The sequence below is a fragment of the Amblyraja radiata genome, chromosome 4 (assembly GCF_010909765.2).
Source record: "Amblyraja radiata isolate CabotCenter1 chromosome 4, sAmbRad1.1.pri, whole genome shotgun sequence".
Lineage (NCBI taxonomy): Eukaryota > Metazoa > Chordata > Chondrichthyes > Rajiformes > Rajidae > Amblyraja > Amblyraja radiata.
Window position 1 is genome coordinate 103,827,808 of NC_045959.1, and position 14,570 is coordinate 103,842,377.

General features: G+C 47.9%; 1 protein-coding gene across 10 annotated transcripts in view; it reads left to right on the forward strand.

The window, feature by feature from the left end:
• Positions 1-14,570, forward strand: part of runx1t1 (RUNX1 partner transcriptional co-repressor 1) — a 156,248-nt gene that overhangs the window by 97,047 nt on the left and 44,631 nt on the right. For all 10 annotated transcript variants that reach the window (XM_033020139.1, XM_033020138.1, XM_033020140.1 and 7 more), the window contains one exon: positions 10,823-11,004. In XM_033020139.1, the coding sequence (XP_032876030.1) occupies positions 10,823-11,004 (182 nt within the window). The remainder of the gene's footprint in view (positions 1-10,822; positions 11,005-14,570) is intronic.

Here is a 14,570-nt window from a genome sequence, read left to right on the forward strand (position 1 = left end):
GTCGGGATTGAACCCCGGGTCTCTGGCGCTGTGAGGCAGGGACTCTAACACTGCAGCACCCCTACTTTATGTCTTATGATGAAAGAAAGGTCATTGATGAAGTAGCAGCAAGCGATTGGGCCTAGGAGTTCCTGTATCCAGAGGCTGGGCAGAGTGACCTCCAACAACCACTCCCCCTTGTGGGAGATCTGACCCTGGCTCGAGGGGGTGCTTTCCCCTTGACAACCAATGACTTTCTTCAAGATTCAAGATTCAAGAGAGTTTATTGTCATGTGTCCCAGATAGGACAATGAAATTCTTGCTTTGCTTCAGCACCACAACAGAATATAGTAGGCATGAATACCACATCTGATGCCACATTTGGTCAAATGCTGCCCTGATCTCTGGGTCTGGCACTTAGGCATTGGAATTGAAGTTTTTTTTTAATCCACACCGAGGCTGAGAAGAAGTATTTCTGTAAAAACTCAAACTGAGCAAGGGTGAGCAAGTTCGTAAGTTACTGGAGCAGAATTAGGCCATTCGGCCCATCTAGTCTACTCTGCCGTTCAATCATGGCTGATCTAACTTTCCCTCTCAACCCCATTCTCCTGCCTTCTCCCCATAACCCCTGACACCCGTACTTAGAAGGGTCTATCAATCTCTAAATTAAAAAAATATCCACCGACTTGACCTCCACATCCTTCTGTGGCAATGAATTCCACAGATTCACCAGATTCACCACCTTCTGACTAAAGAAATTCCTCCTCATTTGTCAATAGGTGCCACTTATGCAGTACATTAAATTTATATACCAAGTAATGGGATGCATAAGGTTTTGTTTTTGAATAAAATAAATTAATATTTGACTTGTAAGCATTTTGCAATTATATGCAACAGCCAACTAGGCTGTTAAATAACATAAAAAGGCACAAAGTGTTCGAGTAACTCAACTGGACAAGCAACATCGAATGATACAGCATGGAAACAGGCCAGGGTTCGATCCTGACTACAGGGCCTGTTTCTGTGCTTTATCTCTAAACTAAACTACACTAAGCTAAATATTCTTAGGAAGGGAAATCTCAGCGGTTCGATGCTGCTTTCGATAGTGCTTTATTTGTCTCGCACAGTGAAATTATTTTTGTATATTTACACGCACACACGGGTGCCGCCATGTTTTGATGCCCTTTCCAAAGACCAAAGTTAGGTCGGCCCGCACGCTCAGTCTAGCTTGGAGCAGTTCCCGATCTTGGAAAAAACCCCAGGCTGCCTTCACTTGCAGGGCATTTACTTCCCAGCGTCTGCTTTACTGGCCATGTAGAGAGACGGCATATAAAACCCGAATTTTTCAACAATACCGTCGACTCTTTTCCGAGACAGTCTCGTGAAGCAAGCACGGATTTGGGAGGGGGGGGGGGGGGGAATAAAACCAGGCCTTGTTAACAAGCTCCCACGATTGAATGAAAATAAAACGCAGATTTATGTTCTGAGGCACTTGGGGTAGAATGCAGGAAGTTGTAGCTATTAAAGTGCAATCAAAATCAGTGAGTCAAGGAGACATGAAGAGATTTACTTAAAGCTGCAGATTTTGTGGTAGATTTTCATGTTGCTTGTTGCTTGGTTTGTTTGTTTAGGACTCCAGATGTTTTATCTACATCTCTGGGTGGATAAGTGGTGACTCCAGGAAATGAAGGAATATGGGGGGGGGGGGGGGGGGGAAAGCAGGAACGGGGCACTGATTTTGGATGATCAGCCATGATCATATTGACAATAGACAATAGGTGCAGGAGCAGGCCAGTCGGCCCTTCAAGCCAGCACCGACAATCAATGTGATCATGGCTGATCATCCCCAATCAGTACCCCGTTCCTGCCCTCTCTCCATATCCCTTAACTCCTTTTTCCCCAAGAGCACTATCTAACTCTCTCCTGAAAGCATCCAGAGAACCAGCCTCCACCGCCCTCTCTCCATATCCCCATTGAGTGGCGGTGCAGGCTCGAAGGGCCGAATGGCCTACTCCTGCACCTATTTTCTATGTTTCTATGTTAACTGACGATGCTGGAATCTTGAGCTGGACTAACTCAGTGGGTCAGCCAGATCTACGGAGGGAATGGATAGTCCACGTTTCGGACTGAGGAAGGATCCCGACCCAAAATGTCCCCCAGTCTATCCCTCCATACCATAATAAAAGACCTCGATAGTGTGGATGGGGAGAAGATGTTTCCAGTAGTGGGAGAGTCTAGGACCAGAGAGCACAGACTCAAAATAAAAGGACATACCTTTAGAAAGGAGATGAAGCGGAATTTCTTTAGCCAGAGGGTGGTGAGTCTGTGGAATTTATTGCTGCAGCCGGCTGTGGAGGCCATGTCATTGGGTATTTTTAAAGTGGAGATTCTTGATTAGTAAGGATGTCAAAGGTTATGGGGAGAAGGCAGGAAAATGGGGTTGAGAGTAAAAAATAGGCCAGCCTAGATTGAATGGTAGAGTAAACTCGATGGGCCGAATGGCCTAATTCTGGTCTTGTATCTTATGTCGCCCCAGAACTAGTGTTTTGCTCTGGGTAGACAAACGAGGGCTATATTGTCATAATGTTCAATGTGCATTTTCTATTCAAGTTAGTTTAGAAATAAAGCATGGAAGCAGGCCCTTCGTTCCCTTCAGCGCCGAACAGCAATCATCCGTACACCAGTTCTATCCTACACACTAGAGACAATTTGCAGAAGCCGATTAACCTACAAACCTTTGGGAACGTGGGAGAAAACCCAAGGGAGAACGTGCAAACTCTGCACGGACAGCAATCCGGATCAAACCCGGGTCTCTAGCGCTGTGAGGCAGCAGATCTACCCGCTGTGCCACCAGTGGTCTCTGGGCCAGTTGGAACAATGTAGACAGGAATGCGGAACTATCAACTACCCTACTTGAGAGAACTTATAGAATCATATAAAATTATAAAAGGACTGGACAAGCTAGATGCAGGAAAAATGTTCCCAATGTTGGGCGAGTCCAGAACTAGGGGCCGCCGTCTTAGAATAAAGGGGAAGCCATTTAAGACTGAGGTGAGAAAAAACTTTTTCACCCAGAGAGTTGTGAAGTTGTGGAATTCCCTGCCACAGAGGGCAGTGGAGGCCAAGTCACTGGATGGATTTAAGAGAGAGTTAGATAGAGCTCTAGGGGCTAGTGGAGTCAAGGGATATGGGGAGAAGGCAGGCACGGGTTATTGGTTGGGGACGATCAGCCATGATCACAATGAATGGTGGTGCTGGCTCGAAGGGCCGAATGGCCTCCTCCTGCACCTATTTTCTATGTTTCTAAGGCAGAATGTAGATTTTAGTCACAGATTAGAAAGTAAGTCTTATTTTAATCGATTCAGAACTGAAATGCAAAATCACCACAATTAATCTCAAGTTCTTGGGTTACTGCTTGGAACCTAGCAGTGAATAGTAATTATTTTTGTTATTGGTTCCGAGGGACATATGGGTGCAAGATGTCTGACATCTGTACCATTCATATTAATGTTGTGCAGCTTTTCTTTCAGATGTTTCAGCGCTTTTTTAACTCTGGTGTTACTAGGAAATCAGAGTTGAGCTTAGATTTTAGAATAACGTGGATTTTGTTTTTCCTGTGTGCGGAAAAGTGTTTTTCCCCCCCCCCCCCCCTTTTGTTTGCAAGCAAGAGAGTATTACAATATGTTCCAAAATGAGGCATTTACTCAACGTTGCCCTCGCCATCTTGCTTCACCGAGGGCGGCACGGTGGCGCAGAGGTAGTGTTGCTGTCTCACCGGGTTCGATCCTGATTACGGGTGCTGTCTGTACGGAGTTTGTACCTGCTCCCCGTGACCGGGTGGGTTTTCCCCGGGTGCTCCCACCCTCCAACAACGTACTGTGGACAATAGACAATAGGTGCCGGAGTTGGCCATTCGGCCCTTCGAGCCAGCATCGCCATTCAATGTGATCATGGCTGATCATCCCCAATCAGTACCCCGTTCCTGCCTTCTCCCCACATCCCCTGACTCTGCTGTTTTTAAGAGCCCCATCTTATTTTTTTGATTTATTGTACACAAATTCCTGTGTCAATAACTGATCAGGACCTTGATTTCATGCCAGTATCAAAACTGCAAATTGTCACTGGTGTGTGGGATAGTGTTATTGTGGTTTGGTCAGCATGGACTCGGTGGGCCGAAGGGGCTTGTTTCCGCGCTCTATCTCTAACTATCTATAACTAAACTAAACCTGATCGCCTTCTATTGTTCCTTGTTTTCTTTTTGTTCTCACCTGATATCTGCTTCATTCCCAGTCCCGCGAGAATGCTTTTCTGGTAAGGTCGTTGATAGCGCCTGCCCATACATTCATTAACTATGTGAGCCTAGACAGGAGAGGTTACAATCTCTTTTCACCGCCGAGCCTTGCAGACAGTTCGGGCCCATCTGGCCCTCTGTTAAGCAGTCATAAATCCTCCTTCTTTCCTTCTGTGTAACTATGAAGTGCTGAAGACCCCTGTAATTGCTTTGCCTCCAATCAGTTCACCAGTTAATTACAGGTTAAGGAAGCTGACTTTTAGTTCATCCATCCAGGAAAATCCTAAATTATCCCCCTCTCCAGCATTCAATTATTTCTTAAATGTTTCCAGAGCTTTTGCCTCCACTGCTGGGCGTGTAGGCCAGTACTGACCAAACCCGTGTGATGTCCATCCTCGATTTTCTTTATTGTTTGATCCTGTAGTCCTCTGGATGCACAGAATCTCTCGCCCAGAGTTGGGGAATCGAGAACCGCAGGTCACAGATTTAATAGGAATCTGAGGGGATAACTTTTTCACGCAAAGGGTGGTGGGTGTATGGAACGAGCTGCCGGAGGAGGCAGTTGAGGCAGGGACTATCACAATGTTTAAGACGCATTTAGACAGTTACACGGAGAGGATAGGATTAGAGGGATATGGGCCAAACGCAGGCAGGTTGGACTAGTGTACATGGGGCATGTTGGTCGGCGTGGGCAAGTTGAGCCGAAGGGCCTGCTTCCATACTGTAAGACTCTATGACAGTGTATTTTATAACATTCTCAACTTAAATTTGCAATAACATTTCCGGGTGTAGCAGTAGAGTTGCTGCCTTACAGTGCTAGAGACCTGGGTTCGATCCTGACTACGGGCGCTGTCTGTACGGAGTTTGTACATTCTCCCCATGACCACGTGGGTTTTCTCCGGGTGACCCCGTTTCCCCCCCACACTCCCAAGACGTACAGGTTTGTAGATTAATTGGTTTCGGTAAAATTGTAATTGGTCCTTAATGTGTGTGGTATAGTGTTAGTGTACGGGGTGATTGCTGGGCAGCGCGGACCCAGTGGGCCAAAGGGCCTGTTTCGGTGCTTTATCTTAGTTTAGTTTAGTTTAGTTTAGAGATACAGCCCCACACACTAACTCACACATTAGGAACTATTTGTAATTTTACCAAAGCCAAATAACCTACAAAACCCGTACGTCTTTGGAGTGTGGGAGGAAACCGTAGCAACCAGAGAAAACCCACGTGGTTACGGGGAGAACGTACATACTCTCTACAGACAGCAGCCTTCGTCAGGATTGAACCACGGGTCTCTGGCGCTGTGAGGCAGCAGCTCTACCGCTGCGCCAAGCGTGACGCACTAAATCTAAAATTCTAGTACTTCCCAGTTTCCTAAACATGCCTAATAACACGTTTCAGACATCTGCTTCTGGTCTAAAATACTTCAATCTCTGCAATCTTTCGCACTATTTCAACAACTTGTATTATTTGCACGGAATCTTTTTCCAAGAGTAGGGGAATCTAGTACCAGAGGACATTCGTTTAAGGTGGGGGTGGGGTGAGGTTAGTATTAGTATTATCCCTCTGCTCTACAACACTCCCCAGAGGCCTACCATTCACTGTGCAGGTCCTGCCATTGTTAGAGCAACACCTCACACTTCTCTGTATTAAATTCCATCAGCCATGGAGCTCCCGGAGAAAACCCACGCAGGTCACGGGGAGAACGTACAAACTCCGTATTCAGCGATTGATTCCCAGTTATAGTAGTCGAGGGTGACAAAGATTCATTTTTTTTGATTTATTGTACACACATTCCTGTGTCAATAACTGATCAGGACCTCTTGATTTCGTGCCAGTATCAAGACTATGGTGCACGTTAGTTCTGGTGGAAACCAAGTGAATCATTAAATGTTGCGGCACAGTGGCACAGCAGTAAAGCTGCTGCTGTACAGCGCCAGAGACCCGGGTGCGATTCTGACTATGGGTGCTGGCTGTACGGAGTTTGTACGTTCTCCCTGCGTGGGTTTTCTCCGGGTGCACTGGTTTCCTCCCGTACTCCAACGACGTACAGGTTTGTAGGTTAATTGGCTTCAGTAAAATTGCAAATTGCCCCAAGTGTGTAGGTTAGTGTCAGTGTACGGGGTGATCGCTGGTCGGCATGGACATGGTGGGCCGAAGAGCCTGTTTCCACGTTGTTTCTCTAAAGTCTAAAGAAAAGTTTTGTGTCCATTAGTTTAGTTTATTATTGTCACGTACACCGAGGTACAGTGAAAATCTTTTTTGTTGCGTGCTATCCAGTCAGTGAAAAGATTTTTACATGATTACAATCAAGCCGTCTACAATGTACAGATACAGGATAAAGCATCCATGTTGGTAGAAAAGTCATTGGTGTAGGGAATTCTCTTGAAGAATAATGGGCCTGGCCCACTTCGGCAATTCTTTCGGCGAATACAGGCAACTAGGCTGTCGCCGGTGGTCGCCGGGGTTGTCGCCTGTATGGTCATGAGTCGTCTCCTCAGTTGCCCAAAGAGTCGTAGCGTCTTCGTGGTCACCGCTGGATTTTCAACGTTAAATATTTTTCGGCGACAGTGGCGACCGTGGGTTTGACGCCAATGAGCGTAGCTTGACGTAGATTAGATTAGATTAGATTATATTAGATTAGATTAGATTAGATTCCTTTATTGTCATTCAGTCCAATTATGTTGCCTGCAGTCATACACAGAACCAATAAAAACAAAACATACAATAAACACAAATTAAACATCCACCACAGTGAGTTCACCAAGCACATCCTCACTGTGATGGAGGCAAAGTCTTAGTCTCCGTCTCTTCCCTCCTTGTTCTCCCTCTGCGCTGAGGCGATCGATCCAGGCCGGAGATGCCGCCCTCCAGTCCAGCGGACCTCCGTGGCGATGTCGCCGCCGCCGAAAGCCGGAACGCCGTCTCCGCTCCGAGACGGCTCGCCACAGCATCAGCTCCGGGCAGCCGCCCCAGCTCCGGGTCACGCAGTCCCCGCTCCGGACCGCTGCCCCAGTTCCGGGTCCCGCAGTCTCCGCTCCGGGCCGCTGCCCCAGCTCCGGGTCCCGCAATCTCAGCCCCAAGCCCCGCTGCATCAGCTCCAGGCCGCCGCCGAAAGCCAGAACGCCGCACCAGCAAGTCGGGCCTCAGCCCCGAAGACGGCCAGCCTCTCGTTGGTGAGCCCTGGCTGGCTCTGCCTCCGGAGCCTCGGGGTCAGTCGCAGGCTGGAGGCCGCCAGCTCCGCCATTAGGCCTCAGCGCAGACGGAGGCAGAGAAGGGGGATACGACACGAAAAAGTCGCATTCCCCCGAAGGAAAAGACAGAGAACATGTTTCACCCCCCCCTAACACAACCCAACAAACTAAAACTTAACCAAAACAAGACAAAAAAAACAACAGAAAAAAGTAAAGACAGATGGACTGCAGGCGAGCCGCAGCTGTTAACAGCGCCGCCACTTCCGGAGGTGCTGTCGTATGTTGTTGCCAGGTTAACATAGGTTGTCACCAGGTGACGTAGGTTGTCGCTGGTGCTGACTTCGGTGAATTCCATTGTCGTATATTCGCCGGCAGTCGGCTAAACAATTGTCTAAGTGGGACAGGCCCATTAGTCCAGTCGCTGGTTTTTCGGCGACCTGCTACGACTATGACAGTCACCGGTTGTCTGCTAAAAATCACCTAAGTGGGACAGGCCTATGAGTTTGAGTTGCTGGAGTAACTTAGCGGGTCAGACAGCATCTCTGGAGGAAAGGAATAAGTGATGTTTCGGGTCTTCTTCAGATCGGAAAAGGGTCTCGACCCAAAACGGCACCCATTCCTTTCCTCCAGGGATGCCTCCTGACCTGCTGAGCTACTCCAGCATTTTGTATCTATCTTTGGTGTAAACCAGCATCTGCAGTTCCTTCCTACACAGGTTTGAGATGGCTCTGTTCCTCTTAATATTGTTGAAAGGACCATTCATATTTTTGGTTCATATATTGCTTGTTTTAGAACTAACTGTGTATTGGCAGGCAATCCAATGGATAGTGAAATCAAACATCTTTAATAACTAGGGCTAACGAGTCATTAATTTGTACAGGATAGCGACATATTTCTAAATTTAAGCAGATCTGTTTGTTGTGAACTTGTTGAGAGATACAGCGTGGAAACAGGCCCTTCGGCCAACCGAGTCCGCACCGACCAGCGATCCCCGCACATTAACATCCCCTACACACACACTAGGGACAATTTTTACATTTACACTAAGCCAATCAACCTGCAAACCTGTACGTCTTTGGAGCGTGTGAGGAAACCGAAGATCTCGGAGAAAACCCACACGGGTCACTGGGAGAACGTACAAACTCCGTACAGAGAGCACCCGTAGTCAGGATCGAACCTGGGACTCCGCCGCTGAAAGGCGGCAAATCTAACGCTGCACCACCGTGCCGACCTGTAGGGGATGACGGCATGACCCTCTTGTGTCATAAATTGTTTCAATTAACGTTATATACAATGGAGCTGAGGGCAAATAGACTGATTAGCATTGAAATGCAAACTCATGATACTTGATTGGTGCTGCATGCAACCACCTACCAGTGGCTTTTCCATGACAACCACCTTGGCAGTTCGCACACTTGTTTTTCCACTGCATGTTGCTAATGGGGCAACGCAACAGTTGGGCGGCACGGTGGCGCAGCTGGTAGAGTTGCTGCCTTACAGCGCCAGAGACCCGGGTTCGATCCTGACCTCGGGTGCTGTCTGTGCGGAGTTTGCACGTTCTCCCTGTTACCACATGGCTTTCCCTGGGTGCTCCGGTTTGCTCCCGCATTCCAAAGATGTACAAGTTTCTCGGTCGATTGGCTTCGGTAAAGACTGTAAATTGTCCCTAGTGTGTGAAGGATAGTGTTAGTATACGGGGTGGTTGCTGGTCGGAGCGGACCCGGTGGGCGAAAGGGCCTGTTTCTGCGCTGCTTCTCTGAACTAAAACAAAACGAAACATTCCACGGTCACCGCACCTTTCCACGCTCATTTGGCTTCACCTCCAATGTGGAAATGCAGACAAATGCAATCTGCGCTTTAAGGTCATAAGGGCGTAAGTGATAGGAGTAGAGTTAGGCCACTCAGCCCATTGCAGCATGTTGCAGCTGTGATGCATAACAACCAACATTCCATCTGAAGAAGGGTCTCGACCCGAAACGTCAACCATCCCTTCTCTCCTGAGATGCTGCCTGTCCCGCTGAGTTACTCCAGCATTTTATGTCTACCTTCAGTGTAAACCTGCAGCTGCAGTTCCTTCCTAAGCATTCCATCACTTTGGAAAGAATGAGCCAAAATTGTGAAAACAAGCTGGTTAATACACCAATGGGTACAAAGTACCAAAGTAAATCAGCTGGTCAGGCAACATTTCTGCAGAGCATGGATAGGTTTGGTTTTGTTTTGTTTTTTTAGTTCAGTTTATTACTGTCACGTGTACAGAGGTACAGTGAAAGGCTTTTTGTTGCACGCTATCTAGTCTGATAAAAGACTATGCATGATTACAATCAAGCCATCCACAGTGTACAGATAAAGGGAATAACATTTTCTTCAAGATGAAGTCCGATTAAAGATAGTCCAAGAGTCTCCAAATGAAGTCGATGGTACGTCTTTAATTGGTGGTAGGATGGTTGGGTTGCCTGATAACAGCGGGGAAGAAACTGTCCCTGCGTCTGGAGGTGGGCGTTTTCACACTTCTGTGCTACTTGCCTGAGGGGAGAAGAGGGGGTGCAACTCATGTGTAGGAAGGAACTGCAGATGCTGGTTTAAATCGAAGGTAGACACAAAATGCTGGAGTAACTCAGCGGGACAAGCAGCATCTCTGGAGAGAAGGAATGGGTGACGTATCGGGTCGAGACCTTTCTTTTTCTGGGCATAGAGGCATAATGTGTCAGGTGGAACTCATCCTTGATTATGCTGGCGGCCTTGCTGAGGCAGCGTGAATTCTCGATGGAGTCAGTGGAAGGGAGGTCGGCTTGGGCTATGTCCATAAATCTCTGCAATTTCTTGCGGCCTTGAATTGAGCTGTTCCCGAACCATGCTGTGAGGTTTTGTGTCGAGACCCTTCTTCTGACTGGACATAGATGGATGATGTTTCAGGTCAAGACCCTTCCTCGGACTGGGCAGATAGGCGATGTTTCAGGTCAAGACCCTTCTTCAGATTGGGCGTGGGAATGTGACGTTTCGGGTTGAGACCCTTCTTCTGACTGGGAATAGACAAGTGATGTTGTGAGTCGAGACCCTTCCTCAGACTGGTCATAGATAGGTGACGTTTCGGGTCTAGATCCTTCTTGAGACTATGCATGGGTAGGGGACATTTTGGGTCAAGACCCTTCGTGAGACTGGGCACGGATCGGTGATGTTTCAGGTCGAGACCCTTCCTCAGACTGGGCAAGATCGTACCTTCCAAGGGCAGCTGAGTGGCCGGGCTGTTGGTTTGTTATTTGCTGAATCGTTGTTCGTGCAGGTTAGCTCGGTCGGTCGGGCAGCTTAACTCTCTGTGTCGGCTGCACTGACGGAGATGCTGTTTGTTGTGCCTCTCTCGCTGCAGGCCAACCTGCCCCTGCTGCAGAGGGAGCTCCTCCACTGCGCGCGCTTGGCCAAGCAGAACCCAGCGCAGTACCTCGCCCAGCACGAGCAGCTGCTGCTGGACGCCAGCACCACCTCACCTGTCGACTCCTCCGAGCTGCTGCTTGATGTCAACGAAAATGGGAAAAGGCGAACTCCAGACAGGTGAGGCAAACGGTTGCAACTTCTCACAGTCTGCAGACAGCATCTTTACATCGAAACATAGGAAATAGGTGCAGGAGTAGGCCATTCGGCCCTTCGAGCCAACACCACCATTCAATATGATCACGGCTGAGCATCCAAAATCAACGTCCCGTTTCTGCTTTTTCCCCCATATCCCTTGATTCCGTTAGCCCTAAGAGCTAAATCTAACTCTCTCTTAAAGAGAAGAAATGGGTGACGTTTCGGGTCGAGACCCTTCTTCAGATTGGGAGTCATTCCAGTCTTCAGACCTTTATTCTGATGAAGGGTCTCGACCCGAACCGTCACCCATTCCTTCTCTCCAGAGATGCTGCCTGTCCCACTGAGTTACTCCAGCATTTTGTGTCTATCTTCGGTTTAAACCGGCATCTGCAGTCCCTTCCTACACATAGAATGGAAACAGCGTGGAAACAGGCCCTTCGGCCCAACTTGCCCACGCCGGCCAATGTGTCTGTCCAATGGAAGGGTCCGTACCCTGGCCAAAGCACATCCACAGAGCGCAGAACAGCGGCACAGTGGCGCAGCGGTAGTGTAGCTGCCTTACAGCACCAGATACCTGGGTTCGATCCTGACTGCGGGTGCTGTCTGTACGGAGTTTGCACGTTCTTCCTGTGACCGCATGGGTTATCTCTGGGTGCTCCGGACTAGGTCATAAGGTTTCCTCCCACTCTCCAAAGACGTACAAAGATGCAGGTTAATTGGCTTGTCTAAGTTATCCCAAGTATGTATAGGGTAGAACTAATGTATGGGTGATCGCTGGTCAGCACGGACTCGGTGGGCCGATGGGGACATTTCCATGCTGTACCTCTAAACATTTTTCCTCTCCCAAGTTCTTACATGTTAACATGCAAACTAAGAACCAGACAGCTCACTCACCCCTGCTCCACTATTCAATTCAATGGCCATAGCTGGCATGATTGTCACCTCAACTCTGCAATATTCCTACCCCCTGGCATTTTTCAATCCACTTGCTCACCAAGAATCTCCATTGTCCCTGTGAATTGAATTGAATCCTTTATTTGACCAGTTGGGTTTTCAAGAGAGAGCTAGATAGGGCTCTTAAAGATAGCGGAGTCAGGGGATATGGGGAAAAGGCAGGAACGGGGTACTGATTGGGGATGATCAGCCATGATCACATTAAATGGCGGTGCTGGCTCGAAGGGCCGAATGGCCTACTCCTGCACCTATTGTCTATTTCCTTCTACATCCCAATGACACGCAGGTTTGTAGGTTTATTGGCTTTGGTAAATGCTAAATTATTGTTGTGTGAGTGTGTAGGGTAAGTTTGTAAGTACATATAGGAGCAGAATTAGGCCATTAGGCCCATCAAGTCTGCTCTGCCATTCATTCTTAAGGGATTGGACAGGCTAGATGCAGGAAAAATGTTCTCAATGTTGGCGGAGTCCATAACCAGGTGTCACAGTCTAAGAATAAAGGGGTTGGCCATTTAGGACCGAGATGAGGAAAAACCTTTTCACCCAGAGAGTTGTGAATCTGTGGAATTCTCTGCCACAGAAGGCAGTGGAGGCCAATTAACTGGATGTTTTCAAGAGAGGGTTAGATTTAGCTCTTAGTGCTAACGGAATCAAGTGATATGGGGAGAAAGCAAGAACGGAGTACTGATTTAGGATAATCAGCCATGATCATGTTGAATGGCAGTGCTGGCTCGAAGGACCAAATGACCTACTCCTGCACCTATTTTCTATGTTTCTCTGTTTCAATCATAGCTGATCTACCTCTCCCTCCTAACCCCATTCTCCTGCCTTCTCCTCACAACCCCTGACACCCTAACGAATCAAGAATCTATCAATCTTTGCCTTAAAAATATCCACTGTGCTGGTGCATTGCTAGATAGTGCTAGTGTATGGGATGATCGCTGGTCGGCTCGGACTCGGTGGGCCAAAGGGCTTGTTTCCTTGCTGTATCTCTAAAGGTGTACATGACCGTTGCTGCTCCTTCCTTAAATCACTACAGCTCGTTGTCAAGGGTGAAAATTAATTCTGAGTCAGCAAAGTGTACCCCCCCCCCCTCCCCTTTTCTCCTTTGCTGTATGAATTAATGAACCCACGGAACTGTGTTTAATCCTGTCGCTAATCTTTACATGATAGCATGAGATGAGTAGCCGAGAAAATGCTGGTTCAGGGAAAACATGGCAGTTTCGTTGCTGCTTTTTTTCCCCGCTGCTATTTTCATTTCTGCATATGGTCAACTATGGATGAGTGGATGCAATGAGGTTCCGAGTTCATTAAAACAGCTCGTTAAAAGGATGGTTCTGTTTCTGCGGTAATATAGGGATGTGTCAGTCATCGTGTCTATCAGAAACTTGACGTGCATATATATGATCCGCTGTTGGTAATGGGATTTGGCAATACTGGCGTAGACAAGCATAATGTTAATGAGGAAAGATCTGTCTCTTTAGGGTCTGGCTCCAGCACAGCGGCAGCTTTGATGTTCGTTTAGTTCAGTTTATTGTTGTCACGTGTACCGAGTTACAGTGAAAAGCTTTCGTTTGCGTGCTATCCAGTCAAAGGAAAGACTGTCCGTGAATACTATCGAGCTGTCCACAGTGCACAGATTAAAGACAAAATGTACAACATTTAGTGCAAAGATGTAACAGTAAAGTCAGATAAAAGACAGTTCAAATGTCTCCAGTGAGGTAGATGGGAGTAGGATTAGGAGTAGGCCATTCGGCCCTTCGAGCCTGCACTGCCATTCAATATGATCATGGCTGATCATCCAACTCAGTATCCTGTACCTGCCTTCTCTCCATGCCCCCTGATACCTTTAGCCACAAAGGCCGCTTCTAACTCCCTCTTAAATATAGCCAATGAACTGGCCTCAACTACCTTCTGTGGCAGAGAATTCCAGAGATTCACCACTCTCTGTGTTAGGACCGCACTCGAGCTGATGGGAGGACGGTTTCGTTGCCTGATAACAACTGTACCTCCTGCCTGATGGGAGAGGGGAGAAGAGGGAGTGACCAGGGGGCGACTCGTCCTTGATTATGCTGCTGGCCTTGCCGAGGCAGCGTGAAGTGTAGATGGAGTCAATGGAAGGGAGGTTGGTTTGTGTGATGGTCTGGGCTGCGTCCACAATTCTCTGCAGTTTCTTGCGGTCTTGGATGGAGCGGTTCCCAAACCAAGCTGCGATGCGCCACAATAAAATATTTTTTACAATTGACTGATTGATTGAAAGATCATGAGCATGGAAACATCCCGTTAAGATATTGTCTATGGTGCCAGGGACCCAGGTTCAATCCTGACCACGGGTGCTGTCTGTACGGAGTTTGTACGTTCTCCCCATGACCTGCGTGGGTTTTCTCCAGCTGCTCTGGTTTCCTCCCATACTCCAAAGACGTGCAGGTTTGTAGGCTAATTGGCTTAGGTAAAATTGTGAATTGGCTTTTGTGTGTGTAGGATAGTGTTTGTGAGTGGGGATCACTGGTTAGCATGGACTCAGTGGGCCGAAGGGCCTGTTTCCGCGTTGTATCTCTAAACTAAACTGAATGTAGACGTTTGAGTTTAGTTTAT